This window comes from Fundulus heteroclitus, chromosome 3, assembly GCF_011125445.2.
Source record: "Fundulus heteroclitus isolate FHET01 chromosome 3, MU-UCD_Fhet_4.1, whole genome shotgun sequence".
In the NCBI taxonomy this organism is placed as follows: domain Eukaryota; kingdom Metazoa; phylum Chordata; class Actinopteri; order Cyprinodontiformes; family Fundulidae; genus Fundulus; species Fundulus heteroclitus.
Genome location: NC_046363.1, coordinates 30245808 through 30258542, shown reverse-complemented (window position 1 = coordinate 30258542; position 12735 = coordinate 30245808). Strand labels below are relative to the sequence as shown.

At 44.8% G+C, this 12735-nt stretch overlaps 1 protein-coding gene across 1 annotated transcript; it reads left to right on the top strand.

Moving 5' to 3' along the window:
• Positions 1-2279: 2279 nt before the first annotated feature.
• znf526 (zinc finger protein 526) lies at positions 2280-12679 on the top strand. The gene is made up of 8 exons (XM_036135179.1): positions 2280-2492; positions 2982-3411; positions 4873-5033; positions 5302-5397; positions 6124-6896; positions 9015-9150; positions 9223-10704; positions 12178-12679. The coding sequence occupies exons 2-8, from the start codon at positions 3114-3116 to the stop codon at positions 12346-12348; spliced, it is 3117 nt and encodes a 1038-aa protein (XP_035991072.1). The 5' UTR covers positions 2280-2492; positions 2982-3113; the 3' UTR covers positions 12349-12679.
• The last annotated feature ends 56 nt before the right edge of the window (positions 12680-12735 follow it).

Below are 12735 nucleotides of genomic sequence, written 5' to 3'. Positions count from 1 at the left end.
ATTATGTATAGCCCTGGAACGTTTTCACATGTTGTTTTGTTACAACTACAAACTCCACTGTACTGAAGTGAAGCAAAATAAACGAATAAAAACTGTTTTATTTTGTTTTTTATTTCAGCATCATGAAAATCAAGAAACACAGCAGAAAGGTCTCAGGTTAGCAGGTTTAGGTTACAAACATTGCACTGTTGCTCCAAGGCAAGTCTGCTAACCACTGTACCACCTTGCCGCCCACCATTCAGTCGTTGAACCACCACCCAAGTATAGATAGAATGAGCCATAACTGCAAACCTACCAAAACCTCGCCGTCCACCTGATGGAGCAGGAAATGAGACACAGTTCCTGCTAAAGAAAAGCATCCCAACAGCACAATGCTGTCATCTCCACCGTCTTTCATCAGCATGCAGGGTTAGTTCTTCCATTTGGAACTCGTAGATAAATAAATCTCTTCATACTACGACTTAAACAATAAACAATTAGTTGTTACAGTGTGGCTTTTTTGTAGATAAATACTTGATCAATTAAAGGCAAATATTTAAAAAGCTCCCAACATTGCAATTTATTTCCCTTGTATATTAATATCTGAAAAGACTCTATTTCCCTTTATTACAATTCCCATTAATACCAGTTGAGTCTTAATAAATTTCACAAATTATGGCACTTGATAAAACAAAAACAACAAGTGATCTCCTGTCAGTAGAATTAATTCATTGGTATCGTGTATTCACATTTCCACACATTAGAATGAGAAACATAAATTTATATAATTGGTTGTCAAAGCAGATATGACTGTGTGCATGATTAGTATTAGGGATGCACAGATATGAAAATCTGGGTCAATATCTATTTCTACTATTAAAATTACTGTTATGGACTATAATAAAATATACCAATATTATATATATATCTCCCTAGCCTGTCAACACAGTGAGAAAATGAGCACACCACTGACATTGCTTCTCTGCTTCAGTGAAACCCAACAGTCCTGCACTGCTTCACCATCACTGTCACATATCTGAACAAATATCACATGGTCAAACCCTTTCCCTCCTCATACCAAACACACAAACATCAACAAGATATAAATTAAAAACGTTTGTCTATATCAGCCCAGTTTTACTTATCAGACTGATACCGACATCCTAAAAGCTCATTAACACTGGCCGATACTGACATGAATAATTGGTGAGTATGAAGTGTTGCATAGTAGACAGCATCATTCTGTACCTCAAAAACGGAACAAAAAAATACCCAAAATTATATCCAGTGCTTATGCACTATATATTATGCAGATTCTGGCCAAAAGTAAAAAAGATTTTCTTATTTTGACCAAAGCACCTTTGCTGACATGCTTGCTGTTCCCAACATGATTCATGAAAAAATGCAAACAAGATTTCTAATGGCTTTCTTTCAGCGAAACCACTATTCAATAGGGGGTAGATTTGTGGAGTGCACATCTAACACATGTCATTTTAATAGATTGTCTCACATGAGATGCACCTCCTTCAGAGTTAACATGCTCTCTTGGCTGCTGTAGTATAATCCCTCAAACTTTACCCTAAAATGTTTCTGAAAAAGGGAGAAGTGCCATAAAAAAATATTGAAAAATCTTTTGCCAATCGTTTAACATTAGGAAAACAAAAACAAAAAAACAAACAAAAAAATCTGGATGAGAAGGGATTTTTACTCAGCATGTCAATCAACCAATCAACAAATCTGATTTTTACTATGGCGGACGAATGATGAATAAATAAATAACTGTCAGTACATAAACAAACAAACAAAAAACTAAACGAAACAACATAATATTTATTAGAGAACAGAAGTAAATTGCCAGAGAAAATTATTAACTGGTAAAATACAAACGTTAGTTGGGAAACACCAGACAGACATGAACAGTAGAGAAAAAAAACAAACATTAAAATTAAAATTCTAAGAAAACTTTAAGTTTAACTATAAGACAAAAACATAGAAATAAAACTTTCAATGGCAGTATAAGCAGAAAAAAATAAGACTACAGAAGTTTAAATATAATCTGGAATAAAAAAAGTGTATATATCTTCTTATTTCTGGTTACTGCTTATTATTATTATTATTATTAATAAAATGTTATGATTTTTTTCGCTTACTGTTTCCCTTCATTTTGAAGAATTCAACTCATTTTGAATGTTTCTAAATGGAAGCCAATGCAAAAGCCTAAAAACTACATTTCCCAGCATTAAAGCGCAAAGTATGATTGACAGCTACTGTGTCCAATCACAGGAGCTGAAACGTACACGCTACCGCAGTGGGCGGGGCTTCCTCGCACAGGAAAAGGGGCGAACGGCGGGTAAACGTTACTTTCTCACGCTCTGTAATCCATATGGCCGCTAATTTGGTTTAGATATTAAACGCTACGACTGGCGGCGAAGGACTGCCAACTAAAGGCAAGCCGGTTTATTAAGCACGAGGGACGAACAGACGACGGGGCGACCAGTGACAGTAAATGAGAGGTAAGGGCAAAGAAGGGCCCGCAGTCATGGCCGTAGAGCTGCGGAGAAAAGTGGCTAGCGCCGCCTGACGGACCGCCCGACGAACCGGGCCGCCGCTGTCAGGAAACCGCGGTGTCGGAAAAAAACAGGTCTGCAGCTTCCGAGGGAGCGCCGCCAACAGCTCTCCATACGCCATCACACGTTGTAAACACAGATATGAGCTGATTTTTTTCCGAGAGGGAGACGAATAATTTATGTTTTTTATTTTACATTCGTCGAGTCTGTGATGATGGCGCGAGAGGCCCTTCGTTTAGCTAACGGCTGCGCGTTTGTTCCCGCGTTTCTTTCGCCATGCCTTTGTCAACACGGCGGGGCTTGTTGTTTATTAACGGGCTAGTTCACGTTTACAAATCAACTCTAAACACCAGGCCGCCCGTTTAGGAGCTAAATTTGGACTCTATGAACTTATTTAATGTGTTTTTTTGTTGTTGTTGTTGTCCTTCCCCGCAGCTGTGCTCCCCGGCGCACGTTTCCAGATGCCATAAGTTGCCTTCATCCACCGGTCCCTGCTGTGACGTGTCCCCAGCCTCCTGCCCATGGTACACCCACGAGCATAACGAAGCCGTCGCCCACGCTGCCACCATGGCGGAGCCGGGCCAGGAGGAGGCGGAGGAGGACATGCACGTGGAGCACCAGTACATGTGCAGCGAGTGCCAGGAGCTCTTCAACACCCTGGAGGAGGTCCTGGTCCACCAGCAGATCCACACGGCCCCGGAGGCCGACGGCGAGGCGGCGGCGGAGGCCCTGGGTGTCCCGGACACGGGCCAGACTCAGCACTACCAGTGTCTGGAGTGTGGCAGCCTCCTGGTGAATGCCGAGGAGCTGCTGCAGCACCAGGAGATGCACATGAGGGAGGCTGGGATGGAGGTGGAGCAGCAAGGTGAATCACAGGTTGCTGTCATCCTTGCCGCTGTACATAAATCCACGTCACGGTTTCTTGTTTTTCGTGGCTTCACAATTTAAAATGCATGTTGACTTTCTGTGGTTTATGATGGACCAATGAGAAGCAGAGCCAGTAGAGTGGAAGACACAAAAAGGGTGCAGGATGGGCGGCCATGTTTACATCCTGCCCCAGACTCTCAAACAACAAAAGTTGGCGCTGTGAGAAAGAATTTGTCCCCTTGTAGTTTTTTCTCTGTTTTTTTGCTTCTTTTTTTAAAAAAAATCACACTTCAATGGTCCAGATCACTGAATCTAGTTGTAATATCAAACAAAAACAACCCCAGGAAATGCAGCGTAACGGGTTGAAATTGTTACTTAAGACAGACCGAACCAACCTGGTGCTATATGGGAACGTAATGTCCACCTTAACCTAATAACTGGATGTGCCTGTGATGACTTCCATCAAGCATTTTACGATACCTGGCAATAAGTATTATAAATAACTGGCTGGTGAAAGCCGTAAAAGGCCATCTTAATTGGATTTTAAGGGTGGACTTTGACTCTATGCCACTATTGTACCTTCAATTTGTTTCCTTTAGCCATTCAGGGGTGAGCTTCGTGTGCTTTGGACCATCGTTCTGCTGCATAAGTGAAGTAAAGCTGAGCTTAAGATCACAAACCGATGGACGTTTTCCCTCTGGATTTTCAGATGGATAAAGGAACTCATGCTTCAATAAATTATAGCAACCGACCAAGTCCTGAACCGGTGGAGCAAACCCACAGCATCACACCGCCACCATCCTATTTGACTCTTTGTGTAATTTGTCTTTAGATTTTTTTAATGCTTGGTTACTTTTCAAGATCTTTTATCTCACTGTTTTTTGGTCAGACTGGCTCTTTTTCCAGATTTATTTTCTTTCTTTTTACTTAACAACTTTGTAGTAGTAATTGGGTTCAGGCGTGACTTGTGAAATGAAGCAATAAAAAAATCAGGGTAACCAAAGTTGGATCTGATTTAACGAGAAGAAGAACCAAGTTTTAACCGAGGGGCTGGTTGGTCTTGATAGGAGATTTTTGTCTTTTGGGTTAACTTTGTTCAACGATCTGAAACATTTAAGTGCGATTAAAGTGTTTTTCACAGCCGTGTCGGGCTAAACATTTAATTCTGGTTTCATCGTCTGACCAGAACGTCTTCTTCCACGTTTTTTCTTCCGTCGCTTTCTTTGCGCCTCTTCAAACAAGCCCAAAGTTTCTGTGGAGTACACAATTTTGTAGCCGTCAGCAGATCCTCCCAATCCGAGCCGTGAATCTCTGCAGCTCCTCCAGAGCCACCACGGGTCTGTCACCTGGATCAACGCCCTGTTGACCAGCCTGTCAGTCGCGGTGGTTCGGAGCTCAGAGATGTGCAAAGCTTGAGGCTTTTTAACCTGAACCTCTGCATGTTTGTTTTTTCCTCTAGAGCTGTGTGAGGTGAAGGAGGAAGCCTCGGAGGCTCAGCTGGACGGACCCGTTCAGTACCAGTGCCTTGACTGCCTGGCCCTGTTTGACTCCCCTGATTCGTGGCTGGAGCACCGGCGAACTCACAGCAGGAGCAGCACACACAGCAACACGACGACCACGGTAAGAGCTCCAGACACCGGGCCCTCACTGGAGCAGCTGTTATCTTACTGCTGTGAATATTAACCTGCGACCAGCTGCAGTTCCTGACCCGAAACCTTTTATTTCAAGATCTTCATTCCTGCTACTCCGACAGGTTGTTGCTCCTGGAGGGTCTCCGTCTCGCAGTTAAAATGCTCCACAAACTACTAAATATGTTTCCCTTCGACATATAAGAGCCTCGGGCCTTCTGGTTTAATGTTTAGCGTTGTTTCTGTGTTTGTGTGGACAGGAGTACGTGCTGCAGCCCGATGGCTCCGTCACGCCTCTCAACAACATGCAGAACTTTGTGCTGAGCGAGCAGCAGGCGGGGGAGATCCTGGCTCAGGTGAGTGTCGTCTAGACTTCATGTAAAGCCGCGGCTGCCGTCTCAGCGTCTTTTAATTAAAGGTTGCAGTAGGGCTGGGTGATAAATCGATTTTAATCGATTAATTCGAATTTACAATTCTTTGAGATTTCATTTTTGGATAATCTGGATTTTATTTTGCCAATACACTCATTGGGTTTCCATGAAGAGAACAGCATGTGATGCTGAATATGTTTAGACAAAATTATTGTCAAAATATTGTTAAGTAGAAACTTTTTTTTTTTTACCATAATACGAGGTACTTCATTTACTTATTTACTTTTTTTTAACTTAGTTTGAAGTTCACAAGTGCAGTGAAGCCTGTTCTTAGCTCAATGTGTAATACCACTAGCAGCAAATGTTTTGTTATATTTTCATTGTTTATAATGGCACGGCTGCCATCTTGTTTTGCTTGTTTTTAGTTGCACTTTGAATTCAGGTCAACTCCCGGATGAAATGCTTGACATAAAGGTTTTAAAATAATTTCTTTTTATGAAACAAAAAGGAGGAAAAAAATCGATTAATCGGATTTGGTATGATAAAATCTGAGATTTATTTTTTTTTAATCCATATCGCCCAGCCCTAGGTTGCAGCCAGAAGTTTCCTGAAATCAGACGATTATTGTCCTGCTACGAAACGCCCGAGCTCCCCGTCCGTCCGCCGTGTTTCTCATTCTTGCCTTTTCTCGTCGCTCCTCTGTGCCTCCAGGTTCTTTCCCAGCAGCAGCAGCAGCAGCAGAGCAAGCTTCGGTCCCCCTCCAAACCCGCCGGATCCGCCCGCTCCTACCTGCTGCCGCCCATCATCCCCACGCCCGGCTCCGCCACCATGCACCTGCAGATCCTCACCGCTCAGGCTCTGGCCGACAGCTCCAGCGTCCTGAGCCAGCACTGCTCCAAGCAGCCCGGCCTGCTGTCCGCCCTGGGTCAGAGCCCCTCAGCCAAGCTGGAGGTCCTGGGGAACGCCGTTCAGAGACTGGAGCTGAGACTGGCCCCCGACGACGGCCCCCAGCAGCAGCAGCAGCAGCCGGCCGAGGTGGTGCTCCTCCACCCTTACGAGTGCTCCGAGTGCTCCCTTCTCTTCCGCACCCCGGAGGACTTCCTCCAGCACCAGGGGGAGCACTTCCTGGGCCAGGACAAGGAGAGCGGTGGGCCGGGGGTCATGGGTGGCCTGGAGGAGATGCGAGGGAGGGAAGAGGAAAAGGTGCAGATTCTGAGGAGCAGAGGGCCAGAGAGCAAAGCGCTGGGCGGGGCCAAGCCGCTGCGCTGCGAGCTCTGCTACCGCACCTTCTCCTCCGTCAACCGGCTCAAAGCCCACATGCGGGTGCACGAGCGCGGCACGCACGAGTGTCCGGAGTGCGGGAAGGTCTTCAAGAAGGCCATGTCGCTGCAGGCGCACATGCGCTCACACTCGGGGTTTGCACGCTACCTGTGTGTGGACTGTGGGAGCAGCTTCTCCACTGAGACGACCCTCATCATGCACAGGTGAAGGTTTGGTGACATTTGCAGTCGCTCCAGGGTCCAAGTGCGTACATCCGTGCATCCAGCCGAGCTAAGAACCACGTCAGTTTTACACTTAGGCCGGACATAATAAGCAGTAAATTAGTTAATCGCACCATAAATTTTAATCGCATGATTAATCAAAATAAGTTTAATAGTTTGCGTGTGCATGCTTGCTTTTCCTCCTTGTGTTTCCATCTCCTCTCTCTGGGACTAACAAAGGTTTCAACGGCGTCTGCTCAACCCTCCATTCTCCTTTCCTCAGTCAAAGTTGAGCATTTTCAAAGTTAGAGCCGAGTGATGCACTGTGGGAGTTTTATTTTTATTTTTTTTGGATTTAAGCTAAATGACGGCGGCCGACCGCTTGATCTAAGGCGGTATTTAGAGAGGATGAACCATATTTGTTGAAAATGTCTCAAAATGACAACATTATGGTTTTTATAGAGAAATGTATCGTCCAGCAACATTTGTTTATCAGTCTAATTCAATAAAATTTTATTTATATAGGCCAATTCATGAAACGTCATCTCGAGGTCTAGAATTTAGAAAGTCAAATTCTAAGAATACTGTATTTCATCTTGGCATCATTCCCTCTGCTAATTCAAAAGCTCGTTATTTAAATAGGCTTATTTATCCCTTAAAGGTGCATAGCCATGTTTTTTGACTCCATTTATGCGTCAGTAACTCACTCTGGCTGCATACAGAGTTTTTATGAAAGATTATCACGTCATGCTGGCGTATTAGTTGTTATTTTGGCGTTTTACGCTTTGTTTTTGCTCAGTTTGTTCCCATATAAACCCTTTCTTTACAGGTTGAACGTTAGTGTTCACTGAAGCGGACGCTAGGACCGCAGAGTTGATTGATGTGAGAAAATGTTTTGATATGAGGCTCTTAAAGCTGCTGTAGATGGTTTTATTTAATAACTGTTGGTCTTCAATCACGCCGAGCTGCTGCTTTACTGGCATTATTTAATTTTGATTTATAAATTAAGGAAACCAGCACTATGATAGTTCAATGTTACTGTCACTAGATGGCGCCACATCTGTTTATATCTGCTAATCGTGCCCAATGCTGGGGCTATTTATATCCACAAAAAGGGCCATCAAAACATCAGGGTGTATAACCTTATTTTATCATGATTAAACTGTTGTTGTATAATGTGGCTATGTACCTTTTTTAATACCATTTAACGATTGTAATTAGATTGTACACACATCACTGCAGCAGCAGCTTATGGAGGTTGTTGAGTATCGGCTGAATCTTCACCTCCGTTTGCTGCGATACAACATTTAGCTGCTAGGCGCTAAATCCAGCTTTTGGGGTTAATGTTTCAGCCACATTTACAGGGTTCCCGCGGATCCTTAAAAAGTCTTAAAAGGCATTGAATTCTGTAATATAAAACTAAGGCCTTAATTGGCATTAAAATGTCTTAAATCAGTCTTTCTTAAGTCTTAAAATTGTTACCAGGTCATAATTAGGATTTTATTTTTGTAATCCTTACCAAACAGAAAAATAATTGACAATTATATATTTTTTTAATTTACCGAACGGCTCAATTTAACCATTATTGGTTCCGTCTCGATAGCGGAACCAATAAAAACTGTTGCGGCCGGACCATAGCTGCGAAGAAGAGTTGGTGCTGGTTATGTTGTGGGTTTTTAAAACTGATTTATAGTTTATTTTAGTAGGGAACAAAACAGTTTGTGAATTCAGTTCAGTAGTTGTTAAAAATATATCTGTTATTTGTGTGTTTTTTATTTTTAGCTTTCTTCCTATATGGAATGTTTTGCAAAATTTTAAACATGTCTACTGGGCCAGAAAGTAATGGTTGATGTTAAAATCAACATTTGGGTGAAGTTGTCGCAACCAGGTTTATCTTGTTTATCGTGAAGTTGGTCTTAACTTTTTCTTTCAAGTGGCATTAAAAAGTCTTAAAAAGTCTTGAATTTAACTTGCCTTATGCTGTAGGAACCCTGATTTACAGCAGGTCGTCATCAGAAAATTAGCTCGCTGGGGGAAGGGAGACTTGGACCCTTGGTGTAACTATAACTGCTTCCTGCTCTTCTTGTCATATTTATATCTCTTCATTTGGACGCCTTGCAGGAAGGTACATGTCGCAGAGCCGCTTCACAAGTGTGAGATGTGCTACAAAACCTTCTCCAACATGACCAAATACCTCTACCATCGTCGGCTCCACCTCAGCCAGGACTCCCCCGGAGGAGCCGCTCACGTCTTGGTGGTATGAACGCGACGCTCCGCCCTCTGATCGCTTCAGCGCCCTCAGTGTACCGTAACCTCTGTTCCTCTCCAGGCTTCGCCTCCACAGAGAGCGTCGGCCACCGCCCTGGCTATCCTGCAGAGGGCAAGAGAGAAGAGGAGACTCCAACGAGAAGAGGCGGCCATCGACCAGGAGGCCCTTCCTGTGGAGGAGGAGATGACAGAGAGGAGGACCCTGCAGCCTGGGAGTCAGCGCGCCGTGGATGAAGGTGAAGCGGGGCGGGCGAAGGATGAAGGCGACAGGCGGGCGTCTGAAGCCGTGGAAGGAGACGTTAGCGAGCGGCAGGCGGTCGTGGCGGAGGAGGCTCCCTTTTCCTGCCGTTCGTGCTCCAAGTCGTTCCCCTCCCAGCTCCTGCTGGCTCACCACCGCAGCAAATCCCACGCCCCCCAGCGCAGGTTCACGTGCGCCGTGTGCGGCAAGCTCTTCAAGAAGCAGGTCCACGTGCAGAACCACATGCGCATCCACACGGGCGAGAAGCCCTTCCAGTGCTCCGACTGCGGCAAGACCTTCTCGCTGCTGGCCAACCTGACGCGGCACACCCTCATCCACTCCGGCGTGCGTCCGTACCGCTGCGACGTCTGCTACCGCTCCTTCTCCCAGTCGTCCAACCTGCGCCAGCACAGCCTGCTCCACTCCAGCGCGCCCAAGCTCGCCTGCCCCGAATGCCCCGCCACCTTCCGCTGGCCCAACAAGCTGGCGGCGCACCGCTTCGCCCAGCACCCCGGGGCGCCGGCTCCGTTCCCCTGCCCCCGCTGCGAGGCCGGCTTCCTGACCCGCAGGCAGCGGGACGCTCACTGCGCCGAGCGGCACGCCTCCTCGGCTACCCAGGACGCCAAGGAGCCACGCGATCCCTCAGAACCGTCCACTTCAACAACGGCGATGGAATCAGGGGATTCAGCCAGTTTGGGTAAAAGCGCCCTGGACTGTAATATTTGTGGACGGAAGCTGAACTCCTCCTCCAACCTGCGACTTCACAGACTGAGCCACTTCGCTCTGGGCCGCGGGCCGCCGCCGCCGCGCCGCGCCCCCGGCAAGCGACCCAAGGCCCACCAGTGCCCCATCTGTGGCAAGCTGTTCGTGTCGTCGTCGGCGGTGGCGCTTCACCAGCGCGTCCACACGGGCGAGCGGCCGTTCCCCTGCCAGGTGTGCGGCAAGCGCTTCCGTCAGAGCACGCACCTGCGCGAGCACCTGCGCACCCACTCCGGCGAGCGGCCGTTCCGCTGCGAGGTCTGCGGGAAGGGCTTCGTCCAGAGCATGCACCTGACGGAGCACCGCAGGACGCACACGGGCGAGCGGCCGCACGCCTGCCCGCTCTGCGGCAAAGCCTTCAAGACCTTCTCCAACCTGAGGAACCACAAAATGACGCACGCCAGGCAGCAGAGGCTGGACGAGGAGGCGGCGGCAGAGGAGGAGGAGGCGGGCAGCACGGCGGTGGCGGTGGTGGACGCGTCTGTGGTGGAGCTGACGAACGGGGAAACTCAGCTCATCCAGATCCAAACCTCAGATCTGCAGCAGGTATCTCCTTACAGCCCAGCGCCTCATTTTATCTCTAATTATGATGCTAATCACTAGGGCTGAACGATTTAGGAAAATAATCTAATTGCGATTTTTTTTTTATTTTTATTTTTTTTTCTTCTTAATATTGCGATTTAATGTGATTCCTCCCCCCCCCAGTTTAATTTATCATGCATTTTAAAATATATACAAACAAATCAATTTGTTTCCTCGCCATGTAGATTAGTTGCTAAAAGACCCACAGCATCTAAACTCGGAGCAATAATGATTGCGTTCTGACTACGATATATTTCAACCATGTTTCCTAAATTGATTATTTTTTATTATTATGTGGTAATTTCTGAAATTGATTTATTTAATATTTGTTAAATGTGTGTTAAATTTGTTAAATTGTCTGAAATAAATTCATTCATTCATTCATTCATTCAACCAAAATTGCAATTTTCACTTTTCTCCGCATTAACCACAAGCAACAAAGATGGCCTCTAAATAAAAGATGTTTGTCAACAAGGACTATTTTAAACAAGAACTTTTAATGTTTCTATTGATCAGAATATTATTTAAGAGAACAGCTTTTAATTTAATTGGACATCAATCTAGGGCTTGGGCGATAAATCGATTTAATCGATTAATTCGAATTTACGATTCTTTAAGATTTCATCGGAAAATCTGGATTTTATTTTGCCAATACGATCATTGGGTTTCCATGAAGAGAACAGCATGTGATGCTGAATATATGTTTAGGCAAATGTATTGTCAAAATATTGTTAGGTGGAAACTTTTTTTTACCATAATACGAGGTACTTCATTTACTTATTTACTTTTTTTTTTTATTTAGTTTGAAGTTCACAAGTGCAGTGAAGCCTGTTCTTAGCTCAATGTGTAATATAGCAGCAAATGTTTTGTTATATTTTCATTGTTTATAATGGCACGGCTGCCATCTTGTTTTACAAGCATGTTTTACAGCTTGTTTTTAGTTGCACTTTGAATTCAGGTCAACTCCCTGACGAAATGCTTGACATATAAGCAAGGTTTTAAAATAATTTCTTTAATTTCTTTTTATGAAACAAAAAGGAGGAAAAAAAAATGATTAATCAGATTTGGTATGATAAAATCTGAGATTTATTTATTAATCCATATCGCCCAGCCCTACATCAATCCTTGTTGAACATAAAGTCCAACCAACAAGCAAGTCTATGTATTAAACTGTTTGACCTGTACATAATGCTTTGTATGATTATACAAACTCTAAAACAAGTAATAAAATTAGATTATCTCACTGCTACAACTGTCTTCCCTTCCATGTGAAGGCAAACCCACTTCAAACATTTTACCAACACCTAATGGACGTGTCTAATTCCCTAATTGTTACATAGCCAAAAATTGCAAACTTTTTTTTTTTTAAATCACGATTATATTGAAAATGCGATTAATTGTTCAGCCCTACTAATCACACAACAATCCTCCCCACAGGGCACCCCCACCATCATGTGCAACGAGTTTGGAGAGACCATCGCCATCATCGAGACCAGCGAGGGAGGCGCTCTCCCTCTGGAGCAGGCGCTGGAGATCTACCAGAGGGCCTTGGAGAACGGCCTGGGCGCCGCCGGCGGCACGGTGGTGGACGGGCTGCATCTGCTCTGAGCGAGAGCGTCGTCAGTCCTGATACTGGAACAACGAGCGACTTCCTGCTGCGAGGTTAAACATGGCGGCTCACAGGAGGTTTATGTCCTGCACAACCAGAGCCCGGTTCCTGCTTGTTCGAGGGGATCACCGTTGAGGCATAAATACTGAAGTGACGCTGTTTAAATTAAAGATGTAGCGTCAGAGTTAAAAAAACAGGACCATTGTTTGTGCCTCTTGATTACATTTATATGATTATTTTTTTGTATAAAATGGATGTGATGTTTCTTCTATTTAAAAATGGAGATGTATTGTTGTGAATGAGCAAAATAAAGTTGTTGTTTTTTTTTTTTTTAAGTTTCTCTGCGTTTGTAACCACAGAGCTGGATTTCAAAAAGGCTTTGGACA